At 47.4% G+C, this 19,000-nt stretch overlaps 1 protein-coding gene and 1 non-coding gene across 6 annotated transcripts in view; both read right to left on the reverse strand.

Moving 5' to 3' along the window:
- Window positions 1-19,000, reverse strand: part of ACACB (acetyl-CoA carboxylase beta) — a 121,077-nt gene that overhangs the window by 89,225 nt on the left and 12,852 nt on the right. For 2 of the 5 annotated variants that reach the window (XM_032310119.1, XM_032310123.1), the window contains exon 3: window positions 10,262-10,917. In XM_032310119.1, the coding sequence (XP_032166010.1) occupies window positions 10,262-10,908 (647 nt within the window). In that variant the 5' untranslated portion in view covers window positions 10,909-10,917. Of the gene's footprint in view, window positions 1-141; window positions 455-3,301; window positions 3,648-10,261; window positions 10,918-19,000 lie in introns of those variants that run through there. The other 3 variants (XM_032310120.1, XM_032310121.1, XM_032310122.1) reach the window with 3 other exon arrangements.
- On the reverse strand, window positions 14,183-14,289 carry LOC116572514. Its single transcript, XR_004278375.1, has one exon. It is a non-coding gene; the product is annotated as a U6 spliceosomal RNA (small nuclear RNA).

Consider the following 19,000-nt stretch of genomic DNA (forward strand, 5'->3'; position numbering starts at 1 on the left):
CTGAAGCCTGCTTTTCTTTGATGGGGGCGGAGAAGAGGAGGTGGTACTAAGGGACGCAGAACTTGTCTTTACTGGGGGCAGGGGAACACGCTGCATAAGTTGGCAAAAGATAATGGTCATTAAAATTGCAGATTTACTTACTTTACTTTGCGATCAGGGAAACAAACCTTGCACTTGGCAGGGCTCATATTGACATGCCCGTCGGCCAATCCCACCTGGCTCCTGCCGGGATGCAGAACTTCCCTCCTTAACCTCCTGAGTGGACCCTTGTCCCGGGGCCCAGCAGGTCAGCCAGGTCGAAACAGGGAGGCAGAGGTGTGGTCCGAGAGCCGTTGGCGCCAGGTGGTGCTGCAGCCCGTAGGTGTCCAACTAAGCGCAGCGCTTCCTCCATCCAGAAAACAGTCCTGCGCCCAAGTGTCCGGGACAGCCGCGCCCATCCACGCCCCGCTCCCCAAATGGACACGTCCTCCCAGAAGGGTCCCCGCCCCCTCACCTGGCCCCGCCTCCTGACCCTGTCGAACCAGGCCCCGCTCCCTGGACCGGCCAATTACGAAGCGGCCGTTGACCTTGGGCACCAGGCACAGGTGGCCAGAGACTTAGAAAAGCCCTCTTGGCTACCTTCCTGAGCTGGAAGAAGGGTTCCAGGATGGTAGTCCCCCTACATACTGGCAACTGGGGAAAAACTAGCAGGCCTTTAATGTGCTTGAATACGCCCAAATAGAGAAGTGGTAGAAAATGAGGTTTATTTAAAATATGAGCCAGATGTCAGCAGAGTGCCTGGTAAAAGTCCCCCCACGGTATGTTAACTTCTGGCTTCCAAGTTCCTGTTTTTGCTTATTCTTTCACCACTACTCCCGGGGACATGTTTGCTCCAGGCCCTCCTGGCCCCAGAGCGAGCTCCTAACATGCACTTTGGACCACCTGGGTCACCTGGTAAAGGCAGCTCTTTGCAGACAGGAAAGACGCCAGCTGCCCTGTGACTGACCCTAAATAGGTTTCTTTCTGACTTCCAGTTACCGAATGAGTAAGTCACGGGAATAAAAAGGCACAGCACAGGGAATCCAGTCACCGCTGCCATGGTGGTGATGTATGGTGACAGCTGGTAGCTACACTCGCAGCGAGTGCCCCATAAGGTACAGATATGCCCAAATATGTCATACACCCGAAACGAATTTAACATTGTGTGTCAACCACACTCAAAATAAGAACATCCTTAAAGAATAAGCATCTTTCTGGTTAAGACTCACACACGCTGAGGGCTCTTTTTGTGCCTTTGTCTTCTTTCAGAGAGGTCCTTTTGTTTTTATTTCCCTAAAGCAGATAAGGAAATGTGACCCAGGGATGTATGCTTCACCAAAGGTGACAGAGCTGAGCCTTGAACCCAGGCAAACCATTCTAGGTCGAATGAATGAATGCTTCTGTAAGGAGTTATAACAAATAAAAGGGATTGAAAACACTGCCTAGAAAATATTCCATAATAATAAATGCAGCCTATGTTCATAGCCAACAAAGACCAAAAAATAATGGAAATGTTTGCAAATGAATCCCCATGGAGAGGCACAGCTGGGGCCACACCTCCAGGAGTCCCACTCTGTGTGGCCACAATGTGAATTACCCTTAGGAATTGGAAAAGCGGCCCAGCTTGAGGGCACCAGTTAGCTGTGTTCTAACCATATAGTAACTTTTTCAACAGAAGGATTAAAAAAATAAATTAAACAGGTGAAAACAATTCTCAGTTCTTCAGAGTTTCTCGCAGGTTCTTCATGGCCTTGTCTTCACTCCCTCCCCAAAAAAACCAACCCCATAGGCTGATTTACTTTTTAAAGTTCCAAACCTCCCCCAATTTCATCTTCTAAATGACCCAAATTTAAATATAATCACCTCAAAATAGGGAAAACAGTTAAAACCAGAAAATGAAAATATTTCAAAACACCTCTATCCCATCCCAAGGATCAAATGGGAGAGAACTCTCACTGGCGTACTCGCATTGCTCTGGATTTTTATTCTCTATGGACAAAACCCCAATGCCTGTTGAACACTACGGTTATGCTAATTCTCCACTAATACAGCCTTGGAGACATCCCGCCACGCCTCACTTCTCAAAAAAGGCATTTCACTTCCATACCTGCGCTTTGCATGTCATCAGGGCGGTCATGACTTGGATTTTTCTCTGCTTTCATTATAAGATATAGAAGATGGGAAGGAAAGAGTAATGTGCACACCTACACACAACATCGCCTTTACATAAACATCCCCTTTAAACATCCGTCACTGTGATTTCAATGACACACTCCAACTTGGCTGGAGAGGCAGTCTCGTGCTATAAGGCCTTCTGATCAGACTCCTCAGAGGCTAAATTTAACTAGCTGGTATTGCAGAGGGAAAACCCAGGTCAGCGGCAAAACACACACGCCAAAAGAGTGCACTTGCTAGTGGCTAGCCACACAGTATAAAGGCCTGAGCTGTGAGTGGCCTCAAGCCCATCCCTACACTCTGTGTGACCTTGAGCAAACCCCTTCTCTCCACTTCTCTGTGACACGATCCACCTATAGAGTGCATTCGTTCAAAGAAAAATAAAGCAATCCCTCTTGATATGTGATGGGGGAAGTGTTACATGAAGCATAGAGCAGAAGTGACAGATTTTTCTAAAGCAGGATACAGATACTTGAGACAGAAAGGGATGTTCGGGCGCTCTGCTCCCTGCATGAATGGCAGCCTCTTTAGAAACTCAACATCTAGTCCACAAATGAAACAATGCAAAAACAGGGGATCCTCCCCCTTTCCCTTAAACTCCCAGAAAACACCTTAGGAGCTAAAGAGTTTTGGAAATGGGGCTTCTGCCAGCCCTTCCTTACTTCAATAAAGAAAAGAATAAATTAAAACACGATCAAAAGATTCATAGGATTTCATCAAGGGACAGATAAAAATATTTATAGGCCATTAAAAATTTTCTGACCTGCTTGCTACTTGGAGCAGGGGAGAGGTGCAGAGGGTGATGACAAGCAGGAAGCACCTGCAGGTGCCCACTGCAAGCTGCCCCAGGATGCAACTTGGGACAGAAGGGTGAAGCAAGGTCCTAGGGGTAAGCGTGCTCACCTGCTGTTTCTTCACTATGCCTCCTCGGAATCTGAGTTCTGCCTGGCAAAAGGTCTCTTAAACTCAACACTCAAGGCATGGAAGCGAGCAGTTGCAGGGAGGGAAAGAGGGGGCCAGGGAAGGTCCCATGTATTTCATCCGTTTGTCAGGGACACTTCACCTGCCTCCTTCCACTTTCCTCCTCTGTGGACACAGGTTGCTATACCTTAAAGCCATATGCTGGGCGGGGCTTGGGAAGCTCCATGGCCACAGGGGAGAGCTCTGGAAGATGCCCATTCCAGTGACAGTACCCGAGGCTGCCCCTGGGCTGACCGCCCCTGCCACTTCCTCTCCTGTGATCTCAGCACACTTGTGAGGTGGACCCCAGCATTATCCCGTCTCGACAGAGAAGGAAACTGCAGCTGAGAGAGGTTGTGGGGCTGGTCTGTGATGGGACCGTGGGTCCCGGGTAGGACACCTGTGCTTTGCATTGAATGATGGAGATGACGCTGAGGCACGGCTTGAAGTGCGGGGCTCCCAGCCACTCAAGTAAGCCTGACAGCAGCCCTGTGAGGTAGGGACCTCACTGTGACCTCGTTCTGGAGGATGGTGAGGCCCAGAAAGGGAAAAGCTCAGCCCAGGCCACCTGACAGCCGACTGGAGGAGTCCGCATGCCAGCCCACAGCTGGCCACTCTCTCCACCTACAATGGGAAGTGCTCTGGGCTTGTGGCCTCTGAGGCTCCTCCGAGGGCCTTCCCTGGGGCAGGAGGCCAGTCCCACAGTCTGTGCATCCACAGTGCTATCACAGAGCCTGGCACCCAGCAGGGCTACAGTAAATGCTTCCAAGCCAATGAAGGGATGGGAGCAACATTAGCTTCTCCGCTTGACTGTTTCATCTTTGACCTTGTCCTTAGGCTTACCTGGTACCCACACCAGCCAAGGAGAAAATGGTTCTAAATGAACAAACTTGATCTCAGCCCCTCAAGCACCCTTCCACACATGAAGAAACGAAAGCAAAGTCTGCTAGAGCCACTGAGGGCTTCAGAGCATCCCAGTCCAGCCCCCTGCCAGGATAGGTGACATCGCCAAGGTCACACAGCTTAATGACTACCCTGTCTCCTGACTCTTCTCACTAATGCTAAGAACAGGTTAGGACGAGGATGGAGACACCTTTCCTGGAGCCCAGGCTAGGAGTTAACAGTGGGAGTTTGCAGACCAGTTTCTGATCTGTACCTGCTGAGGGTCTGGGTTCCAATGGCCCTCAGGAGCTATGATCGTCCTGCTGGAATGATCCCTGATAGACCCCTGATAGACCCCTGAACCGCTCTGGGTGTCAGCTTCTTATCTAGGAAGTGAGATGACTGGCTTACACCCTCCAAAATTTTTTATAATGTTTTATTAGTAAACATTATTAATACTTGTTATAACAAGTATTTACAGCAGGAAGTTAGAAAATGCAGAAGAAACTTTGAATGACTTATAACAGCACCATATAAAGACAATGATTGCTAATTATTTTGACACATTCCTTATAGACTTTCCAGCAACACATACACAAACCCATTTATTAAGCACAAGCATTTTCTGTGCCTACTAATTGACAGGAACATTGTAAGCACATTATATTACCCACAATCCCTTATCTGAAATGCAAAACTCTCAGGACCAGAATGCTTTGGAGTTTGAGAACTTTTGCGGGGGGGATGGTAAAGCTTTATGTTTTACATTTTCATGTCACTATTTCTGCAGCAGAAGGCATGAAAATTCACACAAAACAGGATAAACAAAGAATCCAAAGAACTACACACCTATTCAAGCTGGATTTTTCTTCTAAATGAGTTCATGGCCAACTGATGAACTTCTGGGTCATAACTTCAAATTTCAGTACTGCAGTTGATTGGTCCTAAACCTGTCCCACTCCATTCAGTTCACACATGCACCCCACAGGGTAGAACTATTAGAGTAGCAAACTAGTAGGAGATGGCTCTGAACTGGTATCTTATCCTAGACCCATTGTGCCCCTTGTTGACCCAGACCAATCACATTGCCCCTTGTTGACCAAAGTGGGATTACCCTGTAACCTTCGTTTCACAATATGTGAGCAACTATTCTGACACATGTAATGGTCTCACCAGATTTATCTCCAAGTCTAAGGAAGAGCTGATCCCAACCCCTGGCCTGAGACAAACCCAAAAGGGAAGAGGCGAGAAGCCTACTTCGACAGACAATACAAAGTCTTCGGGTCCATACAGCCTGCCCTCACCAGCTGGGAAGATGGAAGGGAATAGGGAGATTGTATAACCATACAAAATGCTAAAGAAAAATTAGGGTTTAACCACAAAACTAGTCTACAAAATCACAAGATTGAATCAGAAAGAGTTTGATGAAAACAAAAATGCTACTGCTGCCAAAAAGCAACAATAAAATGCCTATCCATCCGTCCATCCACCCATCCATCCATCCATTCACCCACCCATCCATCCATCCACTCATTCATTCATCCATCTATTCATTTGTGCATTCATCCATATCCATTCATCTATTCTTCCATGCACCCATTCATTTGTGCATCCATCCACCCATTCATCTACCTGTTCCTTCTTTCCTTCCTTCCTTCATTCATCCATTGATGCATCCATTTGTTCATTCATCCATTCATTCATTTGTTCATACATACATACATCCATCTGTTCATTCATTCCTAGATCATTCGTAAAGTTTTGCACCCCCCCAGGAATGCAGAATTGTGTCTTTGGCAAGCCTGGGTTGCTCACTGCTTCATGCATTTATTTATGCAGTATCTACCATGAACCCACACTAGATTAGGAGGTAGGGAAAAGCAGAGACCCATATGGTCCCCATTTTCACAGAGTTTGCCAGCTAGTGTAGGAGATAGGTAACAATCAAGTCAATACATAAGAAAATTTAAGACACAATCTCCAGGAGTGATTAAGTATTGTGAAAACACACCAGAGCAATCAATCAAGAAACAGGGCCATGTGGGGAATACTTTAAAGATGGCACGGGGGGACCTGAGTGGCTCAGTCAGTTGAGTGTCTGCCTTTGGCTTGGGTCATGATCTCAGGGTCCTGGGATCAAGCCCCGCGTCGGGCTCCCAGCTTAGTCGGGAGTCTGCTTCTCCCTCTCCCTCTATCCCTCCCCCTACTCATGTGCCCACTCTTTCATTCTCTCTCTCAAATAAATAAAATCTTTAAAAAAATAATAGAAATTTTAAAAAATAAAGATGGCAAAGGACAGGGAAGGCCCTTCAGAGGAGGTGACTTTGAAGGGCAGGCAGGATGGGCTACAGAATGTGTGGACCCCAGTGCAAAATGAAAATGTGGAGGCCCTTGTTCGAAAGTTATTAAGAATTTCAAGAGGGTGATAGCAGAGCTGACCATACAGGCCACACACCTGGACACAGGCCCTAGGGGGAGGTTTAAGGGCATGAAGAGAAAGTGAGCATCTCAGTTCAGAGGGAACAGCAGACACAAAGGCCCAGAATGGGGATGTAAGTGTGAGTATTCTGGAAACGTGAGGGCACAGGGGGAAGACAAAGGCCCTGTTGAAGATCATTCAAAAAGAGCTCCCTCCAAGCCACAGAAGTAAACAGACACTTTTTCTATCCAGCTGCCTGGCTCATGGCCTGGCAGGAAGCAGCACGGACCACAAGGTGACCTTGAGGTGACACGGAGACCAAGTGGCTCTGCAGAACCTGCCTACAGCAGGAGAATCCAGAGACATACCTCTACCACTGCTTTGCTGTGGCTTCCACGTGACTGCAGACCCCTGGAATAACACCGCCTGCCCAGGTCTCAGCTTTGTCTGTGACAAAGGAAGGGCTGCAAGAACTAGTTGAAACTCCCAGCCACCATATTGCAAAAACTGAGCCTCCAAAAGTTAGGGGATGTGCCCAAGAGTGCAGGTTATTTAGCAGCTAATCAGAAAAAAATAATAATACAGGGAGCTTTCGGGATTCTAACACGGATACTTTATCATCACATTGGTCTTCTATGTCAGGCTTCATGTCCTCAATCCTCCAGATGATTGCAAGTTACCTGCCCACGTCTGAAAGTGGCCTGGGCTTTTGACCTGTGGGCCCCAGGGAAGAGGCATTTCCATCCTGTATAAGAAGAAGAGCCAAGCAGTGGCTCTCCACAAAGCAACACTCTAGAGGGTTTGTGGGGGATTGGGAGGCCCCACTGAACATTTCTTCAGAGTTGACCCAAGACACTACCAATGGATATGAGCAAAAGGGTCAAGGTGGGGGCTGCCAAACACCAGGCTACTGAGGGTCCCAAAGATGCAAAAACATCAGAGGCAAAAACTCTACAAGAGGATGATGGAACCCTCACCTTCGTTCTGATATCACTGCTTCCAACAGGCAAGAACACACAGGTTATGACAGCAACTTTTTCATCCAACCAACCACCAGAGACAGCACCAGGACAAGGGTCTAAGCCTTGATTCCCTGAAGATACCGCCCCATGGGATTCTCATCCCAGGTCATTAGGAACAACGAACCCATGCTGGTCTCCTTCATCAGAGGCCCCTCATTTGGGGACCCTGCTGGAGCCTGCAACATTCCTCACAGAAATGCCAGTATCTTGGGAGGCACCAGCAGAACTACCTGAGTTGTCCTGGGTGCCAAAATCCTCAATTCCAGACTCTGAAAAGCACATCGATTGGGGCAAAATAACCGTAGGCCCAATGAGATTTGTGTCACACTTCAGGGGGCTGCTCCAGCCTCCTCATGCTGGAGATGAGAAAGTAGAGGTTCAGAGAGGGTAAGGGTCCCACCCGAGGTCACACAGCTCAGTGTCTTCTTTGTGCCCTCCTACAGCCCTTTGTATCTCCCACCACCCCACAGTTTATAAAAAACCAAGATCTCCCTGTCCCCCCTTCCCCCCAGTCCTTGGATAAGGCATGATAAATGATCTACCTATAGTGCTAAGTTTCTACATAATGAAGATACAAAGGCAGAAAACTCATTTAATATTTTGGCTTGCTGTCATGCAAATATAGGCCCTTACTTAGTTAGGGATCTTTTGCCTTCATAAATTCACCAGCTCAGAAAAGGTTTAAGCACAAACCAGCAAAGACCCCTAAAAATGGTGGTGGAAGACAGTGAGCTGTGCTGATGTAATAGCCAGCAGACCCATGATGCTACTTAAATTTCAAGTAATTAAAATTAAATTTTTAAGTTCACTTCTTCCGTCACACTAGCCACAGGTCAATCTCCATAGTCACAGGTGACTAAAGGCTACCATACTGGACAGCACAGTTCTAGAACATTCCATCATGGCAGAAAGTTCTGTTGGCCTGCTCAAGTCTAATCTGAAAGTTGCCTCTTCTGAGAGCTCTCCACTGACCTGACCACCTCATTCTAAAATAGATCCCCTCAGGGCCCCTTCTCCTGTAACCTGTCTTCCTCCTGGCATTGGTCACACTGAGAGATCATCAGTTAACCTGTTTATTTGTACTTTTCCCATCTCCCTGCTGGGATGCTCCTTAAAAGTAGCAACGTATCTTGCTTCCTGCTGGGGCTGTTGTGATAAATGTATCTAACCCACCTGTCCTACTTAGATACCACTCAGCAACCCAGGGTCGTACATCCACGTCTAACATAATCTCGGATGTTTGTCAATTTGGAGGAATTCATTGCACTTACTTTTCCCTAATCCCTATCAAAATTGCCATGTTGAAAGTTAAGAACCAGTTCAGAGGAATGCAAATACTGGCGATCACCGGAGTGACCACACTGAGGCACAGTGGAACCCCGTCTGCAGTCTGGAGAACCTGGCCTGGAAGCTTGGCTCTGCCGCCTCCCCAGCTGTGTGATCTTTGGAAAGGCACTTCACCTTTGAGCCCCAGTTTTATCATCTGTAAAATAGGGACCCACTGCCACCAGCCTTGTACTGTTGTTCTAAGGGATCAGTGGATGATTGATATAAATGGGAAAGTGATGGGTGAAGTGGGTGCTGGGGGTGGGGGAAAAAGAACAAGCCAAGGAAGGGAGCTGTAGGGGAATCTACTGCTTATTAAGTACCTACTGTGTACCCAACCCCGTGCATACTTCACAAACATTATCCCATTGAATCCTGTGAGCATTTTCCAGATGAGGAGCTGAGGCAGGGAGAGGGAATGCCATGCCCAAGGTCACACAGTAGGGGGTGGAGGGCGACAGAGCCAAGGTTGAACTTTATACCAGACCCTGAAGCTTTCCCTTCCTTGAACCCTTCCAGAACCTCAAACTAGTTTCCCTCTGGAGATCATCAGGATGGGGAATACTTGACTTTTTTCTTTTCTCTACCTTCTATTTCCAGTCACCAGGGCTCAACTTAAGCTCCCTGGGAACATGGGTGCCTGAATGGAAGAAGCCACCTCTCGTCCAGCTTTTCACATTTGGGAGAGAGAGTACAAGAGGTGCTGAAAGGAACAGCCAGTGAGATTGTACCCCTAGAGGAGGGAACAGACCAGGAGGAGGGAAGAAACCCTGGAAGGGGGGCAGAGAGCTCTCTGACCTGCGGAGTGATGGTTGGTGGCTCTTTTCCCTGCTAGTCTGTTCCCTGCGTTTCCCACCTGGAACTACTGTATTCTGTTTGTAATCGGGGAAGGGAGGTGGCAAAGCTTGAACACAACCACAAAAACAAACAAAAAAAGCCAAAAACTGCACACCTAGGACACACTCCCACCAGCAGGGACCTATGGGCACTGGTTTCCAGCAAACATACCTGAGTTTCTGCTCTGAAGGCACCCCTAGGGGAAGGCATGGATTTCAGTTGTTAGTTACCCATTGAAAGAACCAGTGAACAAATACATGACTGTCTCATTAGAAGGCAGGGAAACTGGCCCTCCCTCCAGGCCCTCACTGTCCTGTGTGGCTCTTACCAGCCCTAGCTCACTCAGTTTAAATTCTAATGAATCACATACAAGGCCGTCTTCCCCGACCAGGCCAAGTCCTTCTAAAAGGACAGTCTCCCGGCATAGGGCCCTGTAGATGCGGTAAGATGCTCAATAAATAATTTTGAAAGGAAGGAAGGAAAAAGGCAAGACTTCTATTTCCCACATTTCCCATAACTACCCTCGACACGTGGGCATGAGCGGACAGCTTGACTGAGCGGGGAAGGGCAGCCCTCACCCTAACTCTGCACTCCCCCCTCATGAGGACCCAGGGCACGTTACCTCATAGTGGGAATGGGGTTCTCGGATTCGCCTACAGTCGAAGCGGCCTCCAGGGACATGGTCCCCAGGCTGGCCCGGCTGCCCTTCCGGGAAGACTCTCGGAACAAGCCAGCGCCAGGGTCCTCATCAGAGGAGTTGTCATCAAAGGAGCCCAGGATGAAGTTGGTCATCAGCTGCCTCTTGATGTGCTCTTGCTTCTCGTCTTCTTTGGAGAAGGGTCTGGCTCGCTGGCCCTGGGGCTTGGCTGAAGATGGCAGGCCACTGGTATCCAGGGTCTTCAGGCCTTCGGTCCCCATCCCATTGGCTTGGAGTGCTGCAGGGGTGTTATCCGAGGTATGGGGGTTTCCTGGGGGATTCTGGTGTGGGGGTGGCCTGGAAGTTCTCGGCCGACAGGCATCTTTAGGATCTTTGTGGGAGGCTGGCTTGGCCTGGTTAGGAGTCTCTGGCAGAGGGCTGCAGTCACTGTTTTTCTGCGGTGGCTCCCCTGAGCTGTATGATGCTGGAAAGGGCTCCTGGCTTGGGATACAGCTCCCTTCTGATTTACTCTTGGTGACTGGCATAGAGTCTGTCATTTTCCCCCAGATTTTTAACCAGGACAAGGTCAAGCAGGAGAAAATCAAACAAGATAGAAAAAGAAGCAATATCATTCAGAAAACCTGCAAGGAAAAAGGAAAAGACATTTCAGAGTCTACAAAATTGAGTTATTTCCATCTTCCAGGGGCTCATGGGGCAAGAAGCAGCTGGTTCTGTGCATTCAGCTGAGAGGGTCAGAGGCCAAAGGCAGTGGGCAAAACGGCTCTGCCCACAATGTGCTCTGTGGTTCTGGGCACACTCCTGAACTCCTCGGATGTCAGCCTCTCATCTCTAATTTAGGTACATGAACACATGCTCACCATGAATCAGAAACATGCATGGAAGAGAAAAACAGATCACACCTCTTAAAGGGCTCTTGTTACAGACTCATAACACCCAAAAAGGAGAAACAGTTCAAATGCCCATTAACTGAAAAACGGAGAAACAAAAATGGAGAAACAAAAGGAGAAACAAAACAAAAATAGAGGGAAAAAAAGGAGAAACAAAAGGTGATTATTAAGTTGTAAAAAAAAAAAAAAAAAGAAGAAGAAAGAAATGGAGGGGTATCTGGGTGGCTCAGTTGGTTAAGCAGCTGCCTTCGTCTTAGGTCATGATCCTGGGATCCTAGGATGGAGCCCCATGTCAGGCTCCCTGATCAGTGGGGAATCTGCTACTCCTTCTCCCTGTTTCTCCCCCTGCTCCTGTGCATGTTCTCTCTCTCCCTCTCAAATCAATTTATTTTTTATTTTTTTTAAAGATTTTATTTATTTATTTGATAGAGAGATATCACAAGTAGGCAGAGAGGCAGGCAGAGAGAGAGAGAGGAGGAACAGGCTCCCTGCTGAGCAGAGAGCCCAATGCGGGGCTTGATCCCAGGACCCTGAGATCATGATCTGAGCCGAAGGCAGAGGCTTAACCCATTGAGCCACCCAGGCGTCCCTCAACATCATATTCATAAGGGAAGTGGAAAAGTTCTCAAGTTTTCCTAGAACCATGTGATCTGAATAATTCCTGCAGACTTTGCACAACAGAATTTCCAAAATGTTGTCAAGGGTATTTTCCAGTTATACCTAGGACCAGGAGGGTTTTTTTTCTTTTAAGGCCATCAAGTTTCTTTTTAAAGAAAAGTCAGTCAAGGGTGGTTCAGCATCCATCAATGTTCATTGAACATTCATTGAACAAAGAGGAAAACCACATGATCACTTCATTAACACCAAAAAAAGCATTTGGCAAAATACAACACCCTTTTCTTGATAAAAAACAGAAAAATAAGAAAAGAAGGGAACTTCAGTGTAATAATGCATAATGATGAAAAAACCTACAGCTGATACATACGCAGGGTTGAAAAACTGGAAGCTTTCCCCCTAAGATCAGGAACAAGACAAGGATGCTCACTTTCACCACTGCTATTCAACATTGTACTGAAGGTCCTAACCAAAGCAATTAGACAAGAAAAAGAAATAAAAGCCATCCAAATTGGAAACGAAGAGATAAAATCATCTCTAATCATAGACAGCATGATCCTATACAGGATTCCTGCTATCCAAAAGTAGAGAAGTTCTTACAAAACCTTTTTTTAAGTTGAAATGGCATAAAGCAAAGAAGCAATTACCATTAATTTATATGGACACATTTTTGAGCATTCCTAGACCCAGGAAATAACTTCTCTTAGGCTTTTCTGGGTAGCTTAGGACACATCTTGCTAATGGATACACAAAATAAATCAAGACAAAGCTCAGATGCTCACAGACATAGTTCAAAGCTATGGTGGTTTTGATGCTGAGGTGCTGAGCATAGTTCTTACCAAAGGAGCTTGGCAGTACCACTGCCGCTGCTCAGGGTACAGCTGCCTCTCTAACAGCTCTCTGCAAAACAAACGCTGAATGCTATTTTCACTTTTCACCTTTTCTCCTAAAAGCAAAACCCCTCCTTGGGTTTCTTCCAGTTAGTGAAAATAGGTACTAGTATAGATCTAATATAGGTCTTTTGCAGAAGGAAAATGGTCTAACGTGAACTTTCAAAAACCAAGAGAGACCTGTGTATAGAAAATCCTAAAGAACCCACACATACAAAAAACCTTAATAAGAGTAATAAACAAGTTAAGCAAAATTGTAGGATACAAGATCAATTAGTTGTACCTCTGTGCACCAACGATGAACAATCTTAAAAGGAAATTAAGAAAGCAATTCCAGGGGCGCCTAGGTGGCTCAGTGGGTTAAAGCCTCTGCTTTCGGCTCAGGTCATGACCCTAGGGTCCTGGGATCAAGCCCCACACGGGTTCTCTGCTCAGCAGGGAGCCTGCTTCACCCTCTCTCTCTGCCTGCCTCTCTGCCTACTTGTGATCTCTCTCTGTGAAATAAATAAATAAAAATCTTTAAAAAAAGAAAAAAGAAAGAAAGCAATTCCAGGGATACCTGGGTGGCTCAGTAGGTTAAGCGTCTGCCTTCAGCTCAGGTCATGATCTCAAGGTCCTGGGATCGAGCCCCCCCATTGCGCTCCCTGCTTAGTGGGGAGCCTGCTTCTCCCTCTCCCTCTCCCTTTGCCACTACCCCTGTTGGTGTGCTTATGTTCTCTCTCTCTCTCTCTCTCAAATAAAATCTTAAAAAAAAAAAAGAAAAGAAAAAAGAAAACAATTCCATTTACAATAGCATCCAAATAAACAAAATATTTAGGATTAAATTTAACCAAGGAGGTGAAAGACCTGTGCAATGCTGGTAGACAAAACATTGCTGAAAGAAATTAAGGAAGACCTAAATAAATGCAAGCCATCCTGAGCTGGTGAGCTGGAAGACTTTCTGTTGGTAAGGTGGCCCTATGCCCTGAAGCAATATACAGATACAGAACTGCAAGGGAACTCAAATAGCCAAAACAATCTTTAAAAAGAACAAAGTTGGAGGACTCACACTTCCCAATTTCAAAATATATTGTGAAACTACAATGAAAATAGTGTGGTACTGGCATAAAGACAGACATCTAGACCAATGGAACAGAATGAAGAGTCCCAAAACAAACCCATAAATCTATGGTCAATAGATTTTCTATGACAATATCAAGACCGTTGGGGGGGGGTCAGAAGAGCGTGCAACTCTCCATCTCGGGGTTGTGAGTTCAAGCCTCACATTGAGTATAGAAATTACTAAAGAAAATAAACAAATAAAAAAAAAAATCAAAGGGGAAAGAATAGTCTCTCCAACACATGGTTCTGGGACAACTGATTTCCACAAGCGAAAGAATGAGGTTGAACTCCTAACTCATATATACCCAAAAATTAACTCAAAATGAGTGAAAAACTAGAGAACATGAGTGATTCAGGTGGTTAAGCGTCTGACTCTTTTTTTTTTTTTTTTTTAAAATATGGAACGCTTCACGAATTTGCGTGTCATCCTTGCGCAGGGGCCATGCTAATCTTCTCTGTATCGTTCCAATTTTAGTATATGTGCTGCCGAAGCGAGCACAAGCGTCTGACTCTTGATGTGGGCTCAGGACATGATCTCAGGGGCATGAGACTGAGCCCACCACCCACACGCCCTCATCCCTCATCATCCCTGTGCTTAGCATAGGGTCTGTCTGGGATTCTCTCTCCCTCTCGCTCTGCCTCTCCTGCTCTCTCTCTCTAAAATAAATAATTCCTTTTTTAAAAAGATGAGTCAACGACCTATATATAAGAACTAAAAACCACAAAAAGTTTTAAAAGAAAACATAGGAGTAAATTGTCGTGACCATGCAGTTGGCAATGGATTCTCAGATGTGACACCAGAAGCTTAAGCAGAAAGAAAAAATAGATAAAGAGGGCCTCACTCAAATTAAACACTTGTGTGCATCAAAGGGCTCTCTCAAGAAAGTGAAAAGACAGCTTACAGAATGGGAAAAAAAAAATCTGTGAAACACATACTTGGTAATGATTTAATATACAGAATACATACATAAGACTTACAACTCAACAACAAAAAGACAACCTGAAATTAAAACGAGGAAAGGACTTGAACAGACATTTCTCCAAAGATATACAAATGGCCACTAGTTCATGGAAAGATGTATCTTTGTCATAACATAAATGCAAATCAGAACTGCGCTGTATCCCTTCACACCCACAAGGACTGCTTGTGGGAGGGGAGAGGAGAGAGGGGGAGAGAGAAAGCAGGGAAGGAAAGAAGGGAGGGAGGGAGAGGGGGAGAGGGAGGAAAGGAAGGAAAGGAGAGAGGGAGAGAAGAGAGGAGAGAGGGAAAGAAGGAAAAGACAGGGGGAGGGAGGGAGGGAATAAGGGAGGGAAAGAGGGGAGGAGAGAAGAGGGAGGGAGGGGAGAGAGAGAAAGAGGGGAAGGGAGGGAAGAAACCAGCAAGTGGCCTTCGAGGACAGGGAGAAACCAGACCCCTGCACGCAGCTGGTGGGAACGTAAAACGATGCAGCTGCTGTGGAAAATGGTCGGTGGTTCCTCAAGATGTGGGACATAGAACTGCTCTATGACCCAATACTTTCACTCCCAGAGGCAGCGCCCCAAACAACTGAAACCAGGGGGGAAACAAGTACAGATGGACGGAAGCATGTGCCCAGCAGCACCCAACTGTCGGATGCCCTCGCCTGGCGCTCTCCCCAAGGTGCCCCAGCCACAGCCCCATGGGCTTCAGGGGCTGGGGCATTCGCGGTGCGGGGACAATGCTGTGCCTCGTAGGGTGCTCAGTAGCACCCCTGGCCTCTACCCAGCAAAGGTGCCGCCAGGAGCACCCTTCCCCTCCGTTGTGACAACCAAAAATGTCTCCAGACCTTGCCAAACGTCTCTGAGGACAAAACTGCCCTTGGGAGACCACTACTGGTCTGAACCTCCAGATCTCCTCCCGCCCTTCTATTTCCAAATGGTAAAATCCTCCTGGGAGACACATGAAGTCTTTCCAGGAAACTCATCCCTGGCACAGAGCAAGTTTGCAAAAAGTTTGAAAAAGTGAGAAAGGTCAGCATCCTGAAACTGCTGGCTCACACATGCCCCCTGAGGAAGATTTGGAAACTAATCATTGGCAGATGGCATTGCCAAAAATGTCGCAAAGGTCTCTGGCACCCTTGGCAGCCCAGCAGGTTGAAGGGCTGCATCCTTCCTGGGTGGGAGAGTGTGATGGGGTAGAGGAATCCACGCCCACGGCCCTCCACTGTGGCAACAAAGACAACACAGGGGAGAAACACAGCGTTCGCTGGTCTCCCCTGGCCCATCTGGAGGCCCCCAAAGACACGGACCAATTGTCATTCATTTCAGGATCCTCGGGCCCAGCTTGGTGTGGGGTACGTGGGAGGTACCCCAAAAGCGTGTACTGAAGGAATAATAAATCCGGGTGTACACACACTGAGCTCCACCTGATAGGTGAAGGCAAGCTGGCATTTTGCATAAATTTGAAATGCTAGCATCTTCTTGCCCTAGAAAAAAGAGAAAAGCACTTGAGTCACCCCCTGGAAGACAGAAGAGCTGCATCGAGGCAAACCAGGCTGCAGTGGTTTGGGATCTGGGAACCCCGAGAAGGCATTCTTTACTTTGACCCTCATTGGGAAACTGACCAAACTAGGCAAGGGTTGCATCACAAGAACTCCTTGGGTATTTGCTCAGGAAATCCCCGCTGGCTAGGTGAATGGCTACAGGGCATTGCAGATGCCAGGCAGGCCGTGTGATGAGTGACACAGGGAGCAGGATGAGAGGAGGGCAGGTGAGCAGGCTTGTGGGGGCAGGTACAGGCAAGGTCAGTACACTGGAACCTCTGATGAATGGAGCAACCAGCAATTCTCTCCAGTTCGGGCCCCCTCTCGCACCCAGAAAATCCTTTTAAGATCTGCAGTTATTCTGAAAGGGGCCATGGATCTAATACCCCACACCGACCTTGCAGAGGTTACCTGCAGAGAAAAATCCACGTATCTTTTTTTTTTTTTTTTTGCAGAGTAATGACATGGGACCCAAAGGCCACCATACTAGAACTTTCCCCCAGTGAGTACACGGAAACAAAAGGGGGAACTGGTTGAGAAAGCTTCCAAACTCTGGGTCTCAGTTTTCCCATCTGTAAAAATGGGGATACTCACTCTTGCCCCATTTACCTGCATTTATTTGCTCCTGGGATAACCTAGAAACACAGCATTTACACATATGTACAGTTCACGAGTGTAGAAAGCCTGCCAGCCTCCAATCTTCAAAATAGCTGTGATGGATATTAGAGCTATTGTCATTATTTAACTTCCATTTCACAGCTCAGTAAACTGTGCCTCAGAGAAGCTAGGCACCTTGATGCTGTTCAGATCCAGCCCTGACACCCATACCTTTGCTCTGTCCCCCTCCCACCAAAAGTGGATATGAATAAATTTCATAAAAGGGGGGCACCTGGGTGGCTCAGTGGGTTAAGCCGCTGCCTTCGGCTCAGGTCATGATCTCAGGGTCCTGGGATCAAGTCCCGCATTGGGCTCTCTGCTCAGCAGGGAGCCTGCTTCCTCCTCTCTCTCTCTCTGCCTGCCTTTCTGCCTACTTGTGATCTCTCTCTGTCAAATAAATAAATAAAATCTTTAAAAAAAAAAAAAAAAAATTTCATAAAAGGGACAGTGTTACAACGAGCACATGGATATGAACATAAAACCAGACACCTGGCTGTGTCCCTGGAAGACGGAGCAGTGGAGCGACTTGTCAATTAACAATGCCAGACATGCACAGTGATCCAGGAGGAGCACTGTGCAGGCAGCTAGATCCCATGAGCAGTAAAAAGGCTAGAGAAGTCCGCCCAGTGAAGCTCTCCAGACCATGCCATGCCAAGCTGTTGCTCTTTGCTGAAATAATCCACCTGACCTGAAAAATGAGCTCAGCCAAAGCTATTTTTGTTTCTTGCCAACCAAACCCAAGTGGTAGCTGCCAGGTGTCAGAGCAATTGTGGCTCCAGTCATAGTGAATGCAAGAAACCACTCGGTACCAACAAGTACAGCACAGAGACCAAATGAACACTGGAGGGGGCTGGTGGGGGGGGGGGGACTTGGAGTTGGGGGTCATAATTTGCTTTCCACCTGCTCCCCACCCCAACACACCCAGACCTGGCCAGGTTTGCAAGGTTCCCAGGCAGGGTAGAATGTCAGCGTTCAACCAGCAGTCCCATGTCACAATCGGATTTTTCCTCCCACCAAGATGAACTCACAGTTGTGTGCTAATACTTACCATCGCTGTGGCCACTTCCACCAGCTCCAAGGTCGTGTGGGTCTGAGAGGCGCCTACAGGGTGACTAGGGGCCCAGGGTGTCATCTTTCAGGAGGAGGCTGGTGTCATGCATCAGGCCATGGGGGGAGGAGTCTGGACAGGCCAGTGCTCCAACAGGGGTGAATTTTTACCCAAGTCAGCCACGTTCTTATTCATCACCCGCAAATATAAGCTATTTGTGAAGGTCCTTGCTCAGCCCTCCCCTGATCTCAGATCCCCTGATCTCGGCTCAGCAACTTAAGGGCCAGCCCCTCGGGCCACCTCCCTCTAACTTGCCACATTCCTGTACTTAGGCCTATTTCACTGATTATATAATCACCCTCTTGCCCAAATCTGTCTCTAGAGTGTGCTCCCCTAATGCTCCCCTAATTACAAGTGCCTTCTGTTTCTATGTGTTTATCCATCAGACTCTTTGCTGGGGTTTGGCCAAGTGAGGCATGATGGAAAGAGAAGCAGAGTTTCAGGGCGAAGGGTGGGTGGGTAGCCAAGAGCCCTCCAGCTGCCAAGGGGATGGCCCAAGGTCCTTTTGCTAATTTAGAAATAACGAAGTTGATGGGAGCTAGCCACATGAGCCTTCCAAGCCGCCCTGATACTCTGCTTCTCTTTCCATCATGCCTCATTTGGCCAAACCCCAGCAAAGAGTCTGATGGATACAGTAACCTGCACTCGGGCCTCTAGGAACCAGGGGTCACAGGTCACCGAGTTTCCAAAAAAATCCACCTGCTCCAATCTGCACCCTAGGAGGGAACACTTGGGGATCAGTGAGGTCAGTGTCCTTATTTAAAAAAAAATTTTTTTTACAGACTTTATTTATCTGTAAGAGATATCTGCAAGAGAGGGAACACAAGCAGGGGGAGTGGGAGAGGGAGAAGCAGACACCCCGATGAGCAAGGAGCCCGATGTGGGGCTCCATCCCAGGACGCTGAGATCAATGACCTGAGCCAAACGCAGATGTTTAATGACTG

Source organism: Mustela erminea, chromosome 13 (assembly GCF_009829155.1).
Source record: "Mustela erminea isolate mMusErm1 chromosome 13, mMusErm1.Pri, whole genome shotgun sequence".
NCBI classification, from domain to species: Eukaryota; Metazoa; Chordata; class Mammalia; order Carnivora; family Mustelidae; genus Mustela; species Mustela erminea.